The 24553-nt window shown below is 32.4% G+C and overlaps 2 protein-coding genes across 9 annotated transcripts; one reads left to right on the forward strand and one right to left on the reverse strand.

Annotated features, from left to right (window-relative positions):
• The first annotated feature begins 670 nt into the window (after nucleotides 1–670).
• Nucleotides 671–13951, forward strand: LOC130442850 (PHD finger protein 20). 8 transcript variants are annotated; one of them, XM_056777226.1, is made up of 11 exons: nucleotides 689–1936; nucleotides 2024–2360; nucleotides 4504–4671; nucleotides 4727–4968; nucleotides 5027–5236; nucleotides 6130–6165; nucleotides 6994–7383; nucleotides 7498–7578; nucleotides 7795–8191; nucleotides 10552–10748; nucleotides 13466–13951. In XM_056777226.1, exons 1-11 carry the CDS (start codon nucleotides 1072–1074, stop codon nucleotides 13762–13764), a joined length of 3222 nt encoding a protein of 1073 aa, XP_056633204.1. In that variant the 5' UTR covers nucleotides 689–1071; the 3' UTR covers nucleotides 13765–13951. The 8 variants fall into 8 exon arrangements, with proteins under 8 accessions (XP_056633202.1, XP_056633204.1, XP_056633198.1 ...); XM_056777225.1 differs by having other exon boundaries at nucleotides 803–1936; nucleotides 7489–7578; XM_056777220.1 differs by having other exon boundaries at nucleotides 7489–8191.
• Nucleotides 13952–14092: 141 nt separating this feature from the next.
• LOC130442851 (uncharacterized) lies at nucleotides 14093–24292 on the reverse strand. The gene is made up of 4 exons (XM_056777230.1): nucleotides 24104–24292; nucleotides 22977–23323; nucleotides 18952–19143; nucleotides 14093–14518 (listed from the first exon to the last, which is right to left on the reverse strand). Exons 1-4 carry the CDS (start codon nucleotides 24256–24258, stop codon nucleotides 14229–14231), a joined length of 984 nt encoding a protein of 327 aa, XP_056633208.1. The 5' UTR covers nucleotides 24259–24292; the 3' UTR covers nucleotides 14093–14228.
• Between the last annotated feature and the right edge of the window lie 261 nt (nucleotides 24293–24553).

Here is a 24553-nt window from a genome sequence, read left to right on the forward strand (position 1 = left end):
ACGGGCTGGAATTTTCACATGAAAATAATCATAAAAATACTTAAAACCTATTACACAACTGTATTAGGACTAAAAGAGCAAAAAAACTACAAAGTTATAAATGCTTTATCAATTCTACGCCAACATAGTAGTCTATAAACACCGAAAACAAGAAATATACTAATTTGAAGAGTCATATAAATATTAGCATACTAAACTAAAATTGAAAAGTTTTTCAAACAAATTATAAATTCGTAACTTAAATCGAAAGTAGAGCTCAAAGCTCCAAAGCTTTGATTAAAATCTCGTCCTGGACTAGGATCACAGAGAAAAGATAAAAATAGCTGATGAATGATTTATTTGATCAAGGATCATGTTTCCGAACAGCACCAATCGCTTAGCGTGTCACTCATAGCATATATAATTATAATACGCAGGATCACTATTTCCATCATAGACAAAGTAATACTAGGCTGCGTTTTCAATAAAATTCGTATTCCCATATTAGAATGAGATACAAAGAAGATTACGTTAGAGCTATCTCTATTAAACGTTCCTTTTTATTTCTTGTATCGTAGTCCTTGCACCGTTATATTTCTCTATTCCATTATCTTGCTTCACTAATCACGGCACAGTAGTACAAAGATAACTGTTCCTTAAACTAGAAGCTATTTCTTTCTAAAATTGGGATAACTTGAATATAGTCAGCAGTCTTTATCTATGATTGCCATCAAAACTTATTATAAATACAATGACAAGAAAAAATCACATTGTTGTTGGAGACTAATGATATTTATGTAGTGAATATTTATCATTATATACAAGCGAATACCACTTCTATTCTTGATATAATTGAAAATGGAGTTTTAAAAAATTGCATTAGTTGTTTCTTATACGCTTTGTCTAATCCGGAACCTCCATCTTTCCCATGTAACAACTCTATTTAAACAAAGACAAGTGGCAGTGACAAGTGTTTAGTGACATACTTAATTTGAATTTCAATAATAATTTGTTAATCAGTGGACTATACTGTATTTACCTAACAAATTCAAGGAATCAAAATAAAGTTGGAAATTAATAAATAATATAAAAATGGGACGCAAATGCAATGTGGAAAGTTGTCAATCTGATTCTAATCGCCCCCAAGATGTTGGAGTAACATTTCATAAAGTTCCTCCACATTTGGATATAAGACCCAAATGGTTATCGTTATGCAGAATTCCTGAAGATAAGAAATTTGTAAAAGTCCTTTATGTATGCTCCAGACATTTTTTACGAGCCGATTTCTGTAACTTTAAAGGTAAAAAATATATGCTCAAACAGGGTGTGCTACCAAGTGTGTTTCCATGGGACAAATCAAAATTGGAAGCTATTAAAGCTGAGGCAAAGAAAGAAAAACCGGTGCATATAAAGGAAGAACCTGTAGATGATAATACAGCTACACCAGATACTAAGCAAGAATTACCAAGTGACTCAATTAAACAAGAAGTTCTTGATAGTGAGAAAATAAATTCAAGTAGTAATGAGAAAAATGAACTGAAAGAAGACCCTGTAACAAGTACCAAATTAGTTCCATCAAATTCTATATCAATAAGCTTCTCAATAAATTCAAGAGTAGAAGCATTGGACTTTAACAATGAATGGTTTCCAGCTAAGATAATTGAAATTGATTACGACGAAAATGAAGTGCTGATACATTTTGAGAATTATTCAAGTAAATATGATGAATGGATATCTATGGACAGCTCAAGACTGCGGCCCTTACAAAATGCAGATCCAAAAACTGAAACCAGTAAAATTGATGATGCTATTGCTAATATTGATCCAAATCCAATAATACACAACGTGGATAAGAAACCAGCTGTAATGGAAACTTATGTTGTTGGGGAGAGATGTCTAGCCACATGGAGTAATTCTAGAAAATTTCCTGCGACAGTTACGAAGGTTTTGGAAAACAGTAGGTATCCATACTAAAACATAGATAACTATAATAATATAAATATAATATATGTTGTATGTTGTTGCTATTTGTTTCATTTTTAAGATTCATATGAAGTATTATTTGATGATGGGTTTGTTAAAACTGCTAAAGCTAAATCCATGAGTAAAACTCAAGGCAAACCGATTCAATCCAGTCCTCTTTTTGATCCGATCAAAAGTAGTAAACAGGATAGAAGAGAGAAAAAAAGAAAACTGAATGTAGCTGCTTTATTTAGAAAAAGACCTAAACTAGAAACTTCACCAGATAAGGTTAAGAAAATACCAAGTAATACGGTAGCTAATGTACAATCTCCACTTCAAGCTCAAACAGAATCACCCATAGAGCAAGACATGCCAATAGCACAGCCCTCTCCAATTGATATTGAAAACTGGAAGCCAAGGTAATTATTGACATTTATATATGTTATTCAAATATGTGTGTGAAAGTAGCTTAACTAGATTTTTTAATCCACTCTAGTTTTTTTTAAAAATGTTTTTTTTAAAAATCAGATATTGCTTGAAGGATTGTCAACAATTGATTCTTATACAGTTTTTTAATGTAACTAATAGATGTCATACTTAATGATTATTCAATATCCACTCGCCTTATTGTTGACCTTTTTCTTTTTTTTTTCCTCTATAAGAGGTTCTATTTTGGCAGTATATCCTCACTGTTTGGGCCTTTATTATTTTAACTAAACGTGAAACCTTCTATAACAATATGTTTTAGAACAAATACTAGTTATATTGACCAAAACAAAAGCTTCGGCTGAATGCTATATGATCGACTTATTGCAACATCGCAAACTACGCAATTACATTTATCTAACATGTTTGGACAAATCTATTAGAATAATTAGCATAGCAGTATTATCAATAGTTTGAATAGGTAACGGTATACATAATAGGACAGTATAATAGCCAATGTGTCTTTTGTATTTTTTAGAAACAAAATACATTTACATGCAGTAAATTAAAGTTCGCTTCTTCATTTATCTTTAGTTACTTTAACACTTACCTGTACAGAAGACACATTTATTTAACTACAAACGTCACGAAAATGAAAATTGCTTATTATGTCAAAGATTACAGTGTATCACACTTGATAATTTCAACCATTCATTAAGAAATAAAAAATTCAAACAATTAATTGAAAATGAAATAAACCAGAACAACATAGCATATATAAAGATTGAGCAAGCATTGTTAAAGTGGATTAAATATCATTGGTTACATAATGTGTCTGTGTGATGGCCCTGTAAAAAGAAAGTAAAAACAAGATGCGACTGGACAGAGTTTAGTACCTCACGTGTCTCAGTATCCCAGGGTCGATGCATACAGCCCCAACTGGGTCTCCAACCCTTGTATTTAGTGATACAATTCGAAGCCATAAGGACAGCATAGAGGCTGAACATCCACAAAGAACTGCAGGCTGGACCAACTGACCATGTAAAAATCTGGTTGCATACCAAGGGTGAATATCCAATCATTTTAATGGGCAGTGACCTAATGGCACCTGTAACTGTTAATAATAAGGTCTTGGAGGGGGGCAGTGGACCAGTGACTCTAAGCCCCCTATACTAGAAAATGGAGCCACCTGGTACACAGACGACTCCAGGATGAATGAATGACCATGGTACCATCTTCCAAGCCGAGACATTCCCTGTGATGGAATGCGGACGTGTGATATTCAATAGACACCACAGGAACACAGTCATTTCAATTTGCTAAGATAGCAGGGCGGCCATATAAGCCATAATGGCTGGAATGGTGTTATAGATAGGTGCTAGAGTGCAAGAAAGTTCTACAAAATCTGGTGAGTGATGGCTGCAAGATCCACTTTGCTAGACTGGGATTGGCGAACTTACCCATAGACCCAGAACCCTTTCTTGGTGTAACTTCTCTAACCTAACCAAACTGTTTTAATTAATTAGGCGCGAAATCCGACTAATGACCGGACTTTTCACCAGACATGGTCATCTAAGAAGCCATCTCCATACCATGGACATCACGAATGATCCAGTGCCGTTGGTGCATAGAGGAGGATGAAATTGTAAACCACTTTATTTGTGAGTGCCCAGCACTCACACAAGCGCAGTTAAAACACATGCCAGCCTCACAGCTTGCCTAATGACATCACAAGGTTCAAGCCAAAGCACCTGATCAGCTTTACAAAGGACATTGGCTCGTAGTAATATCAAATGGGGCACGACGGGCCTATCAAATGGCCTAGATATCCTTGGCCGCCCACAACCCTACTATAAACTATTAACACAATGTTACAATAAATGAAATAACGAAAGAAAATTATTTAGATGAGTATAACCAATATATCATATTTTCCATTACAGTTTCTGTTGGGCTATTTTTGCCTAACTATTGTGACTTTTTGGCATTTTGATTTTTTCCCTCCACTATTTCCAATCTCAAAATGTATATATTTCCAAACCACCTTTTTGCTCAGCTAGACGAGTATACTATGTGTATTTAATAAATTTATCAAATTTCTTTTGTGAAAAATTTGACTAATATGATTGTACTCAGTTGGTACAAAGGGAAACCAGTTGGAATAGAATCCACACTACACACTCAAGATGGTCCAAAAGTGTCTTATATTGTCCCAGATCCACGGATTCCGCCAGGTTGGAATAAACATATATTAAGGAGAACAAAGGGTTGTGATGCTGGTAAATGGGATACAATTATTGTTAGGTATTTTATTGATATGAACCTTCTTATTATTTACTAATAGCTTTATTTCTTCTAGTCCAGAAAACAAAAGATTTAGATCAAAGACAGAAATTCTTAGATATATAGAGGAGCATCCAAATGAGAATTTGAATGAAAAAATGTTCGATTTTTCATTTGTTATGAGAAGAAAACGGAAAAATCCAGCTCTAACAACTCCAACAAAATCTCCTGAAAAGGAAAAACCCCCACCTTTGATTACACCCGAAGAACCAGTTGAACAACCTGAAGTTAAAAACGATAAAGAAGAGAAAGATGATGGTACAATCTCAACTCTGTAGCAATTGAGTACTTTTTATCTATTATATTTCTTTTTTAGAAGATTCAAATGGACTGAAAATACTGTTTGAAGATGATGCTTACAAATGTCCAATAGAGGGATGCGGAAAAAATTTCAGGAGAGAAAATTTAGCTCAAATGCATGTGAAACACTACCATCCAGAATATACCAAATTCCTGGATTCAACTCCAAACGTTGCTGATTTGGCATATGCACGAACAGTTGGGGAAAATCTTGACAGATCCCCAGGTAATATTCATGTTGTCAACTTCTTAACTATATTGTATAATATAAAATGTTTTTTTCTTAGAAAATGTGGGAACAATTATTGTGGTTCCATATATATGAACTTTTAAATATATATCTGCTAGAATTGTGTTCTAAAAAATATCCCATATAAGACAACTCTTTCTTTGTTATATACTGGAATGTTTTGATGGTTCACATTAACCTGTTAGATCTCTATACTTTATCCAGTTTTGCTTTGTTGAGGCATCCATTGCATCAATTCTCATATATAAAAATATTGTAGAGGAAATTCTAATCAAAAATTGTAATATATGCACTCGAAAGATGGCCAATAAAATATCCAAGCCAATTATGCAATAATAGTGAAATGTTTCTGTAATTTCTATTCTCGTTTTTGTGTGCAGCTTTTATGTTGTCTCAACTTCAACTCCTATACTTCTGTTACTCCCGATGAGTTTAAAAACTTTGCAACTATTATGGATATTACTTTGATTTCATTATTAATTGTAATAATACTTTCACAGGAACTTGAAATATGTAGCTTCTCATTGTCTATATATTTCCTTATAAAACAAAGATATTTTAATTTAATAATTCCCAATAGGTTCTTCTTTAACTTCTGCAATTTGTAATTTTTCAGTGACTTGTAAGTGTTGTGACATTGTCAAAATTTAAAATAACTTTCTCAGTTGTCATTCAATTGTTAGATTAAAACTAGCTTACTGTATTAAGTTTATTGTGAAGTATACAATTTTTGGTCTAACTGAATCTAGTATAACCAGTTGAAATCACAGATAATTACAACAAAAAAATATCACAATTTCTAGTTGTAAAACCTATCGATATAGTTCATTATTTATGATTCCAACTATTCTGTTTCATTGCTTACACAGAGGAATATGACTGCAAGCCGGAAAATAATTTCTTGAGTAAATATCTCATTTTTATTATATTATTATTTGTGATTTATTTCGTAATAAGTTTTTTAGTCCACTTTTTCTGTTTTTTCTATAAATTAATATAACACACTGTATGTGTGAGTATATGTATATAACTCATAATTGATAATGTGTTCAAATAATTTTTTAAAATTGTTCAAATTGAATCGTGAGGTACAGTTGATTGATTCATTTCACAAAATAGTCATAGACTTGATGAATGAACAAAATAGGCCAATGTGAGCATAATAAATGATATATAGGACAGTTATATAGCTAAGCGACAAAAATAATTTCAAGAACAATTTGTAACCAAAAGATCAATTATATTAATTTTTGGACCATATCAACATAAACGAACACATTATAATATTCAATAGTCTAGGTTCACTTATAGACTTTTGAATATGATTTTATTTAGTGCTTGGGGCACCTAATTTTAGCCACAAAAATTGAGTAAAATATAATCCTTTAACAACAGGCTTCTATTAGCTTCACATTTGAAAAGAAATTTTCCAATAATTTAATGATGTGTAATATTTTTTAAAACATTTTTTATAAAGAATCTATTCCAAAACACTTTTCAAATTTTGTTTAAAATACAGTCTCTTTAATAATGTTTCACAATCCTCTGTTTTTCACAATAATGTAAAAACCTTAATCATATTTATTAATAATCTATATTTTGTTAATAACCATCAGTTTTTTTCAATTCCATTTTAGTATATTTTTACATCACATCATTTCATTCTAATATAAGCCTGTTTTTAATATTCTCTCTGCAAGAATATTTCTTTTCATCAAACATGTATTATTTAGGACCTCAGAAACCACCTTTTAAAACAGCACCAAAGTCTCTAACTCCCAAAACTTCCAAGCACTCAGCTTCAGATTTAGAAGATATGCCTGAATTGAAACCTGAAATAAAACCAAAATCGATTCTGGTTTCTAAGTCCAAAGATCAGGAAATTATAAAACTGTTAAATGCCAAACCCTATAATAAGCAAGAAGAAAGTAATACGCAACAACAAAATTTGGGAAATGTTAGTCTTCTAAACACTGACATAAAACACAAAGATTCATCAACAAAGAGTGATAGTGTCCCAAAGAGGGAAATACCAACATTAAAATCTTTATTAAAGAACAGGACTTTTACTGGCATCAAGACTTTGCTACCTGTTCATCGCACTAAAACAGATAATTCTCCAGGTAAGATTTTGTTATGTAAATTTGATTTCCACGCTTTTTTATTATTCTATCAATAATATTTGTGCAATAAAACTGCCTATTCTCTCAAGTTTTATATGAATTAAGTTGTTGTAGCTGAAAAATCAATTGAGGAACACTACAAACCACCATCAAAGCGAAAGTCGGCGTTTGCAGATACTATAGAGATAATAAAAGGTACAGAAAAAACTGAAACACCACCTTTACTTCATCCTATTTCCACACCTACACCTACAAAAATTAAAATTCCATCATCACCACCAACACACCAACAACCGCTACAACAAACACTATCATCCTCTTTAACATTAGATCCTCCTATTCTCACTCCTCAAATAGAATCATCACCTTCTTCCAATCCTAATCCTCCCTTTAATAATATAATAATTGAAGGCGGAGAAGTTATCAAGATTGTCAGGATGAAACAAGAAGAAATCATCAACTGTACATGTGGATTTACAGAAGAAGATGGTCTGATGATACAATGTGAACTATGTCTTTGTTGGCAACATGCATATTGTAACAACATTGAAAGAGAAAGTCAAGTTCCTGAAAAGTATGTTTGTTATATTTGTCAAAATCCATTTAGAGAAAGATTATCCAGGAAGTATTATCACGATCAAGATTGGTTGACAAAAGGAGTATTGCCTGTAGGAAGTTACCATACTAGAGATGATGATGCATTACAGAAGAGGTTCGATAGATTGAAAAAATGTCACGATTTATCAGGAGGTTTGATGGAACTTGGACATTATCAACATAGTTTGAAAATAAAAATGAAGATAGCTGAGTAAGTTTTTTCTTTTTGTATATATTTACGATATATATTCTCTTATTCTTTGTTTTGATTAGTTTCGATTCCTATTCACTACTTATTCTATTTTTGATACTGCTTTCTTAAAAAACATTATGAGCTGTTATGTATTTGTCACTAGCTTTTTCATCAAACATAAATTGTTTTTTGGAAGTTAGCAAAAGTTTTTTCAACTACTTGATTTTTTAATTCTTTTCCGTTTTTGAGATACTTCGCAACACATATGTTGAAACTACCTACCTTGTACTTGGTCAAACACAAATAAACAACAATGGATTTACCGTTTGAATATTGATTTCATGGAAACCTTACCCTACCCTACACTGTCAAAAGTTCCATTCCTTTTTGATATTAATGTAATCCAAGAGGTTATGGGTCCGCTGCGGTCGAGTATGTAAACTTAAGCGCAGCTTTTTTGGACTGAAGCAGTCTGCTGCTGCTGGAACCAAAGATTTGTTCAGTTTATGAAACCTAAAAAAATGGTGGCAAGTGTTGCAAATCCCTGTTTTTTTTTATCAAGAAGTGTACCAATAGCCGAAAACTAAAGTGCTTCACTGATTCCGACCTTGAGACACGACGCTCAAGATCTGGATTTGTTACTACTTATGGTGGAGCTGCAATTACATGAATGAGTCATAAGAAAACTGAAGCTGAAAGTGATGGCGCGAAGGAAGTTGTGTGGCTGAATAAGTTGCTGAATGAAATAACAAGTCTGTCTTTATTACCAACATTGCTTGTTAACAATATAAGTACTGTAAGACTAATATGGAACCCAGAGTTTGATCACCAGACTAAACACATAGAAGTGCACTTCACCACAAAGTAATGAATGAGCACATCAAGCTGGAACATGTTTCAAATCATTATAAACTTGCCGATATGTTCACGGAGAGTATTCCTGCTTCTGTGTTCCCAACTAATAATAAATCTATTGGAGTCTTGTGTTTGGGGGAAGCTGTTGGAGCTACCTACCTCGTAATTGGTCAAACACAAGAGAACAATAGTAGACTTACCGTTTGAATATCGATTTCCCGGAAACGTTTCTGTAATTATTTTTTTATTTTTGACATTGACGTTCAAATTGTATGTTTAGTAGTTTTTAATTACACTGTCAAGTGTTCTATTACTTTTTAATTTGAATTTAACTCAAGAACATATTGTAGTACATTATTAGTTTTTTAATTTTTTTTTATTTACAGAAATCAATGTTCTGAATTCTCATCTGTCATCTTTTTTCCGTTCTGCCATTTACTACTTCCATAGTCAATCCAATTCTTTCTTGAATATTCTCGTAGGCTCCTCAAACAAAGTCAGAACACTATATAGTACTTAAAATATTCCAGGATATTTGATAATTCTCTAATCCTATAGGCAAAGGCCAATTACAGAGGAAGTAATAATATATAATATTGATAATCAATTACTGGTATTCTTAGAAATTTCATTATAGGCCGAAAACATTGGAAGTTACTAGAACTTCTCAAATAAACAACCCACTTTATGGATTGTAAGGATAAACTCCTATTTTTTGGCCTTTGATAGTCAGGGCTGGATTTACATATGGGCTATAACCCAGATCAGGGGGCGGCAAATTATTGTTAGCGGTTAGGCAAATACTACAATTTTTTATGTGGTATTTGGTTGGAAAATTATGTACACGCCTTTTTCATTTATTAGGCTGATATTTGTGTGTTTTTATTTACACTAATTACATCACATTCGTAGTTTATTCCAAATTATAAAAATTGCAGCTCAATTTTTTTCATTATATTTATTATTTATACTTAAAAAAAGAAAAATGCAAGTTTTCCTGTTATTTGGTTCTGAATCTCTTAAAAACGAAAAAAACTAACCATTAACATGCAGTATCTAGATTCGTGTTGGTCGTAGAAAAATTATAAAAAAAGGATTTTGTTTATTTTTTTTAAAATTTACAATTTTGCTCTGTACAGTTTATTTGATGAAAAACAAATCTTTCGAGTTATTCGCAAAAAAAACTTTTAAAAATGTCAATTTTTTAGTTGAAAAACTGTTACTTTAACCGCAAATGTAAAATATTAGTTGTACGAAAAAAAAAACGTTTCTTAGAATGACTTCTTCTATCGATTCCTGTAGTCAGTCAGCCAAGGTTTTAGTGTACGGTGGAATAATATAGAAAATGATCCTTGTGCTATTCCCTACCTTCTGTGAAAATTTCAAGTAAATCCAGGCAGGACGAAAAAATTGCGAGCCAAAATACTTAATTTCCTGGACTATGTGTATTACAAATAAATGTTAAATAATAGTTGATTGTTGTTATAAAATAATTATGAATCGATATTTCTGCAAAATTTTAGAGCAAAGAACCATCCAAAATTGTATTTATGGTCGAAACCTTGGTCTAAAAAATGTTTACCTGAGAAAGCAAAACCAGAACTTGAAGATGCTAAACCAAAAGTAGAAAGTGAAGTAACAGAATTTCTTAAGAATGACTTTGATGTTGAGAAAGAATCCCAAAATGAGAATTCAATGTTGATGATGTTATTGAAAGACGGTAAGAATCTATTCTATCAATTTTCATAGTTGTGATGAAAGAGATGCTGTAGAAATAATATTAAATCCACATTTCTAATATAAACTTCTACATTTCTACTTTCTATTATGTTTGAGTGTATTCTCTACATGTTAATAGATTACTCCATATTAGCAATTATCTTTATTGTTCTATTGGATTTCAATTTCACTTTCGAGGACTATAGGGGAATGTGAGAATAACGTTATGTCTTTAGTTCGTATTTGCATTTGGCTTGTAAACCCAAGATAGCCCAAATGTTTTGTTTTTTTGCTTTTTGTCAACCTTAACTAGTTTTTTTACCAACATGTTACTAAATTTATATAAAAAGTACTTTTTGTTCTATATGTACATATATTTTTTGAAAAAAACCCATGCTGCCAAATGGAAACGTTAGGCAGAAATAAGTAGAGAATTCAAAAAATTTTATCAAAAATAAAAAACTTGCATTCTAAACAAAGTCCTACATTGCACTTTTTACACATTGTCCTCATTATAGAGTATCATTCTCCACCTGCACATCTGTTCTTTTTATTATCTGACACACTCATCAGAATGTGGTCGAGTCTATTGTATTTGTTAAGTGTAATGCTATTTATTAAAGTACTAGATCTTCCGGCAGAGTTAGGGAAAGTTCCATACCTAGTTAAATATACTTGCACCAATTCACGTTTAAATTCCAGTTGAGTCATTGTTCTTCCACTCTTTCTGTAACGTAACCAGACATTTCTAATGGAAAAGTCGATTAACCAGGTGAATATGCACCACCGTCATTTTTTTGAATGAATACTCACTCTGTATCGATTGATATTCTCGTCCATCAAATCGATATTCCCCATATGTTTATTATATTTTATCGATATGTATGATTCTTTTCAGCTTTTGAGTATTGTTTTATTATCTAGGTAGGATGAGTACCAAAACAGGTAACTACGTTGTTATCTCACAATCTATTTAAGAAAACCCTGTTCGTTTGTTGTAGCGTAGAGTCGTGCGCTTCTCTTTTATATTGTATTTCCTAAGGTAGTCTAACACATTGAAGTTTTAAAAAGGTTATCAAAGAAGTTGTAGGCAAGTGTTTCTCCTTTGCTATTTCTGCTAATATTGAAACAAATGGGGCTGTATACTTTCCAAAAAACTATTCGTATTCAGAACTGCAATAGTTTAGGATTTGCTCGGTGACAATTTTTTTAAGAAACCTTTGATTCAGCATATTCAAGAGTGTCCGTAATTTTGAAAGCTTTGTTATTTGCACAGTGTATAAACTGTAATATTGTGCAAAATTGGTTTTTTCTCATAGCAATTGAGATAATATCAACCTTTAAATGAAGCATTTCAATTCATCAACTGTGATGTTTGGATCAGCATAGTTTTCAAAAAGTGCATAATCTTGTGTCTCTGTATGCAAATGTTGGAAAACATGTTCATCAAAAAACAGTTGAAACAACTCTATAGGAAACATATCATAATATTGGTTGTAGTTTGGTTCAAGAAAAGATTTAGACGTAGGTTGAAGGTCGCCAACAGTCCAACAGTCTACATTCCGATGGTCTGTCTTCAGTGTTTCTTAAACATTTCTATTTAATCGGCTTCCGTAATATATAGTTTTTCTTTAGTATTAATATCGTTGGTCATATCTTCTTGAGTATGACCAATTCTATGTCCATCTGCTAAGACCAAGTCCGCTCCAGCAACTAATTGGCGACCAGGAAGCTTATCTATGTTACAATCATTGTAATCTTCATCCTCCGAATCATCATCAGTAAGAGAACTAAGTTGGGGGGGGGGGGGTTTCCAATATTGTTTCACATCAAAACTTTGCGTGGCAAGAGTTGCCGTATGGCAACACATCAAAATAACCATGTGCAGGGGTTACAAATCGGTATTATCAATAAATTTTCTTATAGAAATATGTATATGTGTTTACTTGAATACCACATCACAAAAGTATGAATATTTGTTTATGGTAAAAAGAGAATTTGTACTTACTCGAATCGTATGTTCATTTTTATCGGCACGGCCACGAGGAGTTCCGTTAACCTGCTAACAAACAACTGTTCGACCACTGTCTCTAACTTACCATGAATAGAAAAGACGTTATACACATCCAAGTAAATATATATGCTACATATATCCAATACTTGCCTGGGCTTTTTTGAAATTCGCGCTATATTATTATATATTTACTGTGGTCATTTGGCAGCACTAGGCCTTGATGGGTTAAAGTGTCATAAGCTGAGATTTGTCATTTTCAAAATTAGATGCAAAAGATAAAAAACGATTACTCTTGCTCTATAAAACAAACAACCCACGAACTATTTCCTGAGAAAAATATCAAATAGATGGAGATGTGAAATTATGATCGAAATCAAAATGAATTTTATTAAAAAAATCGATTTTTATTGATACGGATCTTAAAGAATTAATGGAAAAAATAAACTTGAAAGAATTACAAATGAGAAGTATGAAAGTAACTTTGTATTAGAAATTTGGATATTGTTTAATTGAAAGAAGTCGATTAGTTTAGGCTTTATTATTTTATTTTATATTTTTTGAGTCGAATACTTTGTAACAACTAAACATTAAATTCAATACACTAAATAGAAAAGTGAGTCTACATCCATAATCCTATGTTGCTCAAAACGTTCTGATATATTTTTATAATTTTATCTCAATACTATTACAATTTTCGTTTTTAGGTAAAAATGTAATGTCAAAACTTGATTTAAATACATTAATGGACAATACTCCAATAATACCTCAACCGGAAGCTATTGTAGATTCTGCAGACTGTCGATTGAATTTACTTGAACACCTGGTTCACGAATATTCTCTGGTAGAAGAAAGATTGGACAGTTTCGAGAGACAGCTCAGTATGTTAGAAGAAACAGTTAATGTAGAAAGAGATATTGAATATCCAAAAACAAGAAATACAATGCAGATGCTGATGAGGGATTTAGAAACATTGAAAGAATTTAGTCACAGTTCTGTGTTATGAATGATTAAATTGATCGTATTGGTTCTGTTTTTGTGATAGTTTCAATTGATGGAATTATCTTGTTGATATCATCTACTGAATAGTAATAATCAATTCGAAATTTAAAATTTTATTTAAACAAATAGTTTCATAGATGTTTTTTTTATAACTCAGAGCTTAATTGTATATAAAAATGTATTGTGAACTACAATGAATTTTATTGACCTAGGCGATTCCTATTATTATACTATACATTGAACTTTATTATTATTTAAAGTTTCATAAAACTTCCGATTATCACCCCGCAAATTGGTATGCAATTTAGTTTTCATGGGAGTCTCAATAAAACAGGTTACAATAATCATAAATAATTTGTAAAAATATAATGAGAAATATTTTAAATATAATAAATAAATAACCTAAATAAATATAATAACGTGCTCTGCTAAATATGCTTTAATCATGTCAATATATTACTAATTCGACTAATCGCTCAAAATATTTTTGCTTCTTCCTAGTCTTTTAATTTCGTTGCTGGAAGTATTTTCTGGTGATTGACAAATCATATTGTACCTTATAGAGCAGTCAGTGCCTTTGTAATTGTAAGATCGTAGCGCAGAATTATAAGCAAGTCTTAAACATCTTCCTTCGCCCTGAATGGCAGCTGATGGATTTTCTTTGTTATTTTGTGAACCAGGAGCGGCAACTGGTCGTGCACTGTTACTCCATATCCAGAGAAGTCCTGGGTTTAAACCACCAACCCAGAAGTCTCTCCCTTAAAACAAAAGTTAAAAGTGAGTTTATGAAGTTTTACTCGGGTATAAGATTAAAGTAATAGAAATAATACTTTAGATTGGTAATAATATTATGTTACTATGGTTATACGAGAGTTATTATTTATATTTTTGTTTTATAGATCTATCCAATTACTCTATTAGTGATATATATCCATTATAAATTAGTCATTGCTAGTCGGGTTATGTGCTTATAATTAATCACTTAAGTATAGACCTGTGTCATACCAAATGTCTCTAAATATATTAAAATTAAAATGTATCAACGGGTTCCCAAACTATTTGAGTACCGGTTTTGGTAAAAGGAAAATCTGTTTAAAATGCATACAAATTAGTAGAACACGATGCAGTAATCACTCGGGGTCATTGAAAAAACGTAGAGGAATATGATGAAGTAAATTTATGTTTACGTGAGAAGGATAACTTTATATGTTTATTCAGATGATGGTTTCAATTACACACTACATGATACTTTAGTTATATTAAGGGCTTGATCTGTTCAACAATTAGCAATTATTCTTAGATACAACTTGCAATATTTACTTATTTCACTATCATCATGCTGTTTAATCTTTTGTATTATGGCTAGCGCTACATATCCCTTTATTGGGATAGATTACTCCTCTTGTTCTTTTGTTGTCGTTTTTTGTAGGTCCTAGATTCGTTTGTCAGCTTTCTCTATTTTTCTGTTTTTGCATTTGGCTTTCCAGTAAACTATTTCTAGGATTCTGGTATCTTCTACAATTTGGTTTCTCTAGGTATTTCTTGGTCTGCATATCTGCCTCTTGGCCATAGAGGTATCCTCGTCACCATTTCTGAAGGTTTTCTTGTCATGATGTGTCCTGCCCAATTTAGTCTTTGTGCTTTTACATACTTTACTATATTTTCTTCTCTCAGTTCTTATATTTCTTTATATTTCTTCAATCTTCTCTCTCCATCTTCTGTAATTTGTGGTCTGAGTTCTAAGTATTTTTCTCGCGATTATCTTCGGGTCTTCTTTTTTCTCTTTATTTATGACAGTTTTTCCCATGACGTAAGCAATCACTGGTCTTATTAATGTTTTATATAATTTTATTTACTAATATGCTTGCTTTTGAGTAACTTTTCATTTTTTCCAAATGTTCGGTATAAACCAAAGTCCTTTCACCTCATCTGTGTGTATAATCGCTCCTAACTTATAAACTACTCAACAGATTTTTATGTGGTTGGCACCAATAAATAAAGTGATTCATGAGGAACATACGGGTATAATTTGTCAAGATTACTCTAAAATTGATTGATATAAAATAGTAATTGTTGGACAGAGTCTTTATGTTTTATCGCGATTTACTTAATCCATTTTCCGAGGATTGCTACTTAAGTTTTAAGATATGGCAACACTAATGTGAATATGTCAAAATTGACATTGCCATTACAAAGTTTGGCATTTTTAATGCTGAACATATTCAGAACGTGTTGTTAAACGAGTAATATTTTTTGATTTGTTTACAGATACTTGAAACAATTATCTTGGAAAAAAAAAGAAATTAAATCAAGAACATTTTCGTGCGATGATTTTTTATGACTTTCGGCGTGGATTACACCACCAGCATGGTGCGGATCAACTTTTTAAACTTTGGTGATGAAGCATCATCTCGAATCGCACTATTTTCGCTTGTTTTTCGAATACAATAGAAGTCGCACTTCGCTAAAGGATGAATTTTGTGAATGTTACCCAAAATCGGCTATTGTGTCATAAAACATCGGTGCTGTACGTAAACTGATATTACAAGATCGTCATGTTATATACCGTAATCCTTCAAAAAAACTCGTGTGGATAGGTGCAAAGAAATGCTGAAAAAATTCAATAGTGGTACTTCAAAAGACGTCTATAAGATCGTGACAGGCGACAAATCATGGATTTAAGGATGCTCAACATATATCCGTGCTGTGATGTACCATACCGTGACCTTTAGTGGAAAAAAAATATCGGCTGACGAAATTCTTAATAAACTAAAGGGGGAAATAGGATGCGTGTTCAAACATGAACTGCAACATGACAACTTGGGGTCCTTCATATTGTAAAAAACTGGTCGTTCCTGAACCAATTCGATGAGAAGCTCATCGTTCATATTACAAAAAATGAAGTACACACAGAAAATATTGAAAGAAACCCAAATTACCAACCACTGCAAGGATCCTATTGTCATTCTCAGTTTTAAAGAGAATAAAAAATGAACATCTCTCTAAAATGTTAGATGAGCGATTGTCGTCATTAACAAGGCTGTACATTGAAAATGAGTTGTTAGAGAATATGAATTTTAATGAGATAATTGAAAATTTTGCCACAACTAAATCGGGAAAGAAGTTTATTAAATAAATATTTTATATAGTTTATGAAATAAGATTGGAATTTACTTCTACTCATTATTTATATATATTACATTTAAAAGAGTTCGAGCTGATTTTGATTTCATTAAGTGGGCTCCGAGTCGATTATAGCCCCAAGCCCCACTACTTCTTAATCCGACGCTAGTTTAAGTATTAAATTTGTCATGGTTCCGTTAGAATTGATTAAAATAAAACTATAAATGCTGGACGTGTCGATTACTATGTATAAAAGAAAGTCGTCGGCCGCGTCTGTCTCATCCCTCAAAATATAACAAATTAATAAATTGATTTTTTATAGATTGCAATGGCATATTTTTATCTTCCAATTGAACATAATGCTATTTAGATGGATACTGTATTCATCCCTATCAATTTGAATACGTTAGTTGCCTTCAGCATTTCATACACATTATCATAATTATTCACACCTCATATATGAAATGAACATCTTCGAGTTATTAGGTTTGTTAGTAGCAGTGCAAGAGAACTAGTTCACCCAATTAGCTTCATTACTTGCACTGGGTCTAGAGCCAGTGCAGTGCAAGACAGTACAATAAGTGTAACCTGGAAACGGTTGCACTACATCTTGGTCATCGGACGAATGTAAAATATCAAAAAGTACTAAATAGTTTTCCATTATTGTTGATACTACAAGGCCTGAATCACATCAAATAACCTCAAATACAACAATCAACAAATGATCCATTGCTCTCTGCACTAATCATACTCTATATCGTTCTTTGTATCCGATCGAACTAATTCTATACACTCATTAACTGGCTTGCACTGGAACTGTACTGAACTGGACTAGTGCAGCTACCAATAACAAACCTATTGCAAAAAATAAAACGCGCACTAAAATTAATTCAGCGTATTCTCACATCAATGACTGCACTTTTGTATTTAAAGACGTATTTTAGTTTGTTTTTTTGCTTATAATATCTACATAAAAAGATTAAAATACTTCAAGTGGTGTAGACATATTCGATACATTAAGCTGACCATATTCTACTTTCTACTCTAATCATGGCTCCCACAAGGGTGGGTGCAACTCTTGTCACAGCTCCCGGGCCCACGGGTAGCCCAAGCCTAGCGCTCTTTTAATTTAATTTTTAAATTTATTGCAGAATATTTTATGACAATTTCAATGTTTCGTAAATTAATGTAAATTCTAGATTCTAGGTCAGTTACTATTTAATTAGGTGCACATGTGCTATTTACTGTTTGCATACAACTCCTGCTCGGACCCCATACACTCCCTCCACTTTGTTCAAAAAGTAAGCACTTTGCACCAGTTCGTCAGTTGACTCCATTTGACGTGGATGGAGTTGTTTAGGTTTGGTGCTTTTTTGCTCTATTATTACTATTAACAGGTAAAAAGAAAAAGTGTTCCAGTCAGAAAAGGACCCGTTGAAGCTTCTTAACTAAATATATAAACCCAAAAATTGGCAACGAAGCACAACTGGCCAAAATCGTTTGAGAGTGAATTGGCCGAAACTATTGACGTCCTCAATGATTTTAGTGAAATGAGAACTAGGGAAGCCATGATTAAATAGATTATCGAACATCTAAGTAAGCATTTTGTAGTTGAAGTACCAAGCGCTTCGAAAACATTAATTGTTTAATTCCTAACTTTGTCATAATCTTATTATTTTGTCAACTTGAAATTTAATCTTGGTCAGCAAGAGAAATCTATCTCAAAATGTGAATTTACTTTTATAATAAAGAATAAAAATAAATGATTTACTTTATGTTTGCAATAATTTTGTCAATAAAGTTTGGTTTTTAGATTATTAGATTAGATTATTAGATTTAGAACCTTAATTATTATTTATTATCAATTATTACAAGTTTGAATAGAATTTGTGAAAGGGTTAAAAAATACCATTCAATTTTTGAAACATAGCATACTGGGATTACGCGAACATGAAGGGCCCTCCCTTAATTAAAAGGTAATTTATTAATCCCTAACATCCTGATCCTGGTTACAGGGCCCGCAATCAAATGTGGGGGCCATGACTCTAATATTGAAAAAAATGATTACCTCTTAACTGTTGTGTTGCCTGTATAAATGTTACAAGATCCTGATTATCTTCTATAGTTTCCATTTCTGCCAAGAATCCTCCAATCTTTTTACAGAATTTATTGGCCGCTTTCCAATCGAGCTCTCGCCCTGTTGCAATATTGAAATGGTAACAGTCATGAGCAACCCTGGTGAAGTTTGTGGGACAAGGTTCTAAAAACATTATTGCTTGAAAATTGATTAATCAACGTTGAGATAGTAATTGATAAAGAGCGAAATTTAGCCCTTGTTTGATTAAGTATAACTAACGCAAACCACTTATTTTATGGGGTATGGGTATTTTTTGCTCGGGCGAGGGTAATTGCAGCTAGATTTGTCATAATTAATAAATTGATTAAGTATAACTAACGCAAACCACTTATTTTATGGGGTATGGGTATTTTTTTTCTCGGGCGAGGGTAATTGCAGCTAGATTTGTCATAATTAATAAATTGATTAAGTATAACTAACGCAAACCACTTATTTTATGGGGTATGGGTATTTTTTTTCTCGGGCGAGGGTAATTGCAGCTAGATTTGTCATAATTAATAAATTGATTAAGTAGAACTAACGCAAACCACTTATTTTATGGGGTATGGGTATTTTTTGCTCGGGCGAGGGTAATTGCAGCTAGATTTGTCATAATTAATAAATTGATTAAGTATAACTAACGCAAACCACTTATTTTATGGGGTATGGGTATTTTTTGCTCGGACGAGGGTAATTGCAGCTAGATTTGTCATAATTAATAAATTGATTAAGTATAACTAACGCAAACCACTTATTTTATGAGGTATGGGTATTTTTTGCTCGGGCGAGGGTAATTGCAGCTAGATTTGTCATAATTAATAAATTGATTAAGTATAACTAACGCAAACCACTTATTTTATGGGGTATGGGTATTTTTTGCTCGGACGAGGGTAATTGCAGCTAGATTTGTCATAATTAATAAATTGATTAAGTATAACTAACGCAAACCACTTATTTTATGAGGTATGGGTATTTTTTGCTCGGACGAGGGTAATTGCAGCTAGATTTGTCATAATTAATAAATTGATTAAGTATAACTAACGCAAACCACTTATTTTATGAGGTATGGGTATTTTTTGCTCGGGCGAGGGTAATTGCAGCTAGATTTGTCATAATTAATAAATAACAATTATTCTTGTAAAAAAAATGAAAACCATTTTTTACCATAAAGACATTGAGGATGCTTTTTGACTCTTTTAGAGTCACTAAAATAATCCAAAGAGATATCCTCATAGAATCGGCTATAATTGTACAAAGTCGTTTTTGCGTAAACCCTTTTCGATGTTTTTCCACTTTCTCAGCCAAGTTATCCATGTAAGTCTAAGATATGGCGGGTAGAGAGGAAAAAAACACCACATTGTTTTGTGCAACGCAAGTCGTTGAAATTTTAAATAATGAACTGCTTCAGTCGAAAAGGATATTAAATTTTTTGACACTCACGACCACGATCTTTCTCATTTCACTTAGTCCCGAGCGTTGCATTCATAAATTAATTATGAAGTGGTTTGAGCGTTGAGGTGATTAATAATAATTTTTGGTTAAATTGCAGAAACATCTGCTTCTAATAGAAGGTCTCATATCGCATCAAGTAATGAAATTTCCGCGGTTGCCAAATTTGCTGCTCATTCTATCAACGCTCATTTTAACCAATCTTTTGACATAGATCGTGAGCATTAGTCATGACGTCATTAGTGACGTTTTTGCGGCAATAACAACGATTGTAGACTCCATATGAAACGACCAAGTATCTCAGCGTTTTGAACGCTCTGTGGGACGTACCATATGTCGAGGACTCTTCCACAAGGCATAGTACGATCTGCTTAACCAAATCTGTCATATTGTCTTTTTACGTCATAAATTACACGAGATTACCCCACATGATAGTAAAATGTAAACAAACAATATAATACTTAGTACTATTAGTTGTGAGTTAATTTTAGATGGAGTGCAGAATCGAACATTTTCAGCAAATTTTACTTTTTTATTTCCGAAAAGGAAAAAAAGCTGCTACGGCTCACAAAGTACTTAATATCTGAAGTTTATGTTGCCGATTGCTTAACAGGGCACACGTGTCAGATTTGGTATAGAAAATTCCATTCTGGATATTTTTCCCTCAATAATAAGCAATGTTTTTGTCGGCCTACTGAAGTTGATGACGACTAAATCAAAGTCATAATTGAAGGGGATCGTCATATAACTGTTCGAGAAATTGCGAACAATTGAAGAAAAAACAAAATGTCATGTGTTAGTGGAATGCTTGATATTTGGGTACCTCACGAAACGAAAGAAATTCATTTAACATAAAGAATCAGCATTTGCATTATGCACCTTAAACGAAATGAAACCGACCCTTTCTTGAAAGGAATCATCACGGATTGGTGGTGAAAAATGGGTTCTATACAGTAGCATAGTTCGAAAACGATCATTAAGCAAAAACGATGAACCAGCACAAACCACATCAAAAGCTGAAAAATAACAAAAAAGCTCATGCTGTCAGTTTGGTGGGATTACAAAAGTATTGTGTTTTTAAGCTACTTTCAAGGAACTAAATGATTAATTCTCATGTTTACTGTCAACCTGGTGAAGTAATCAAAAAAAAAACGGTCAGAATTGTCAAATGGGAAAGGTTTAGTGTTCCTCCATTATAATGTAAGGCTTTACAAATCTTTTGCAGCTTGTGGGAAATTATTGGAGCTTGGATGTGAAGTGATGTCGCATATTCCATACAGCCCTGATCTGGCACCATTTGATTAACATTTATTTCGAAATTTGCAGATCGCCAGATGGCTAAAGGTCATGAGCAAAATGGAAAATATATAATTGTTAAAAAAAGTGTTTTATTTTATACTACAAAACCGCAATTACTTTGTTGCCAATCCATACGAAATGTAGTTTCTTTCATGTAAAACTCAATTATCAAAATTTGAGTAGATTCTTGAATTTAAACGAATTTATAAGTCCAATATGAGAATTTAAGCCAAAAAATAAATCGGAGCAATATTTCAACTCAAAAGAGTGAAGAAATATCAACTGGACTTAATCTGTCTATTATTTTTATTAATGTCACCAAAATGAAAGTGATGTGACAAAATTGGATTGTGTAGGGTTAATGAGTAGACCGTCTTATTATTTGTGGAAAAGTCTCTATGGGTGCATTCTACTAAGCACTCACGACAATTACGTCCATGACCATGATCTTTTCCGTTCAAAAGTACTTATAATATCTCATACCGCAATAAATAATGAGATTTATTCTTATGACTACAATCTGCGTTACTTCAATTTCTTTCAACGCTCACTTCGACTAACCTCATCACGAGGGTCGTCGTGAACGTAACTCATGACGCCCAAAAGAATATGTCAGGTGCCGTCAACACTTAGTGAAATATACCTTATGTATACTTGTGTATGACTCTATGCGTCGTCTATTGACATTTGACAGATTATCAAGCCAAAGCTACGTGAAAAGGCCTGTCTTATAAAAGCAGTGTGTTATTCTACATTGAGTTTATTGAAGTATATACCCCCTGAAGTAACTTAATTGTTAACATCTGATCTTATCAAATTGCTTGGCAATCATAATTTGTAAAGTGTGACACAGTTTCGATATTTATTCATAGAACCTTCGATTGTGCCTATGAATCGACCCTAAATATTACATAAACATACGTTTAGAAAGATCAATAAAACAAATTTCGGATCTAGGAATGTATAGTACCACTCATACCTTTTCATTAAAATTGACATCAACATTTTGTCCAATATGAAATCAGAGAAGATAGTCAAACGACGAGAAAGATAAAAAAGATAACAATGTGAACAATGTGAATATTAAAAATTTAAGTTCTGGTTTTATATGCTTACGAAGTTGGTCATAATCAATTAAAAATGTGTTACCGTTTGTCACATGTTGATGTAATCACTTCATCAGAAAGAAATCTTATCGTAACTAACCTACTAATTCTGAAGCATGTTACCTGCATCAATCCGGTTACCAGCCATACTATAATAAAGCATTTCTTCAACCCTCCTTAACCTCTTCTCCATAAAATCAACTTTATATACCAATTTTTCTATTGCTCCTAGCAGGTAAAGATCAGTTTCGGAAATTTGTCTACCTCCCGTTGGAGGTTTAACTTTCGGTGGAAGATTTGTTCCTATATTATTATTTACAATTTTTAGAGGTTTTGGTGGGATATTTGGAGTAGTTGATATAACTTTGCCTGGTATAACTTTACTCTCCATTGGAATCGTTATATTGCTCATTTTATCATCTGCTACAAACGTATTTGGGGATATGGGAATCAACATTACACGACTTTGCCTAAAAATAGTAAATATTTGATACATATTGCTAAAATTGAAGCTTTTGGTTATTTGTACGTCGAATGCCACCAGCTTCACTACGAAAACTCATAACCGCGTCGAAATACTGATTTCCATGTTTTTCGAAACAATGCATCAAGTTACGTTACTTATTTCGAGAACTGGAAGTTCTGGGGTTCATTTCTGGTGTGCTACAGAGTGCTGTCAGAGTACTGTCGACTTAACGACAATTTCCTGACCCTCTAAACTCTTGAACTCAATACTCAAGTATATTTCTCGACTTTAAGTTAGGTTGGGCGATAGAGTGAGACTGGTGGCATTCGAAGGCACATTGGCAGCACTTTACATTATACCAGAACTGATTACTTTGTACACGAATATACAGTTATGGGATATATTTTCCTGTGATCCCGAAACTTTTACTTTACCGATGTAGATATAAATTTGTTCTTATTTTTGAAGATCCAAACATTATTTTTATGAGTCAGAAGCATACCTACGCGTGAGTTTTTGAAAAAGAAGTGTTTTAGCTAACGGATTTTCTTTCAACTTTGTGATATTAAGACCTGAGATACAATTCCAAGACCGATATTCTAGTATTGAATGACACATTCTTGAAATATCAAACCAAACAAAATATAATTTTTTTCCACTTTGATTCTACGTGATAAATTTATTTAATACTAAGTATATAGTTATTACCATTCGTATTTTCGGAATATATTCTCAATTTTAAAGAAAATATACTTATTTCTATATTTAATTTCTCTTTACTTACCGATTATTATGAGTTAAACTTTTAGCAGTAGCCCATTCAATCAACAAAGGGCCCCAAATACCTTCATCTTCTTTTAAAAAATTTTCATCGTTTTTTGCAATAATTATTGTAAAAAAACAACTGAGAAAAACTATAATAACTATGTAGACTTTCATGGCACACTTTAATTTCGTCTGAGTCACAAATGAAATGAAGAAAGTGGAGAATATACTGTTAATAAAAATTTAAAATGAAGAAACGTAGATACTCTCTCTTTCCTAGATACCGGGGTAGGTCAACGTTTTGACCCAAGGTTTTGGGTTTCCCGTTTCGATGCCGGATCTCTTTTGATCGATTTGCAATATTTTTATGTTTTGAAAAACATTAAAATATTATATTTAATTATTACATAGAATCCTGCAAATTATGTAATACGAATTTGTGTTATGATACTATTAAAATTATAAAATA

The sequence above is a fragment of the Diorhabda sublineata genome, chromosome 4 (genome assembly GCF_026230105.1).
Source record: "Diorhabda sublineata isolate icDioSubl1.1 chromosome 4, icDioSubl1.1, whole genome shotgun sequence".
Taxonomy (NCBI): domain Eukaryota; kingdom Metazoa; phylum Arthropoda; class Insecta; order Coleoptera; family Chrysomelidae; genus Diorhabda; species Diorhabda sublineata.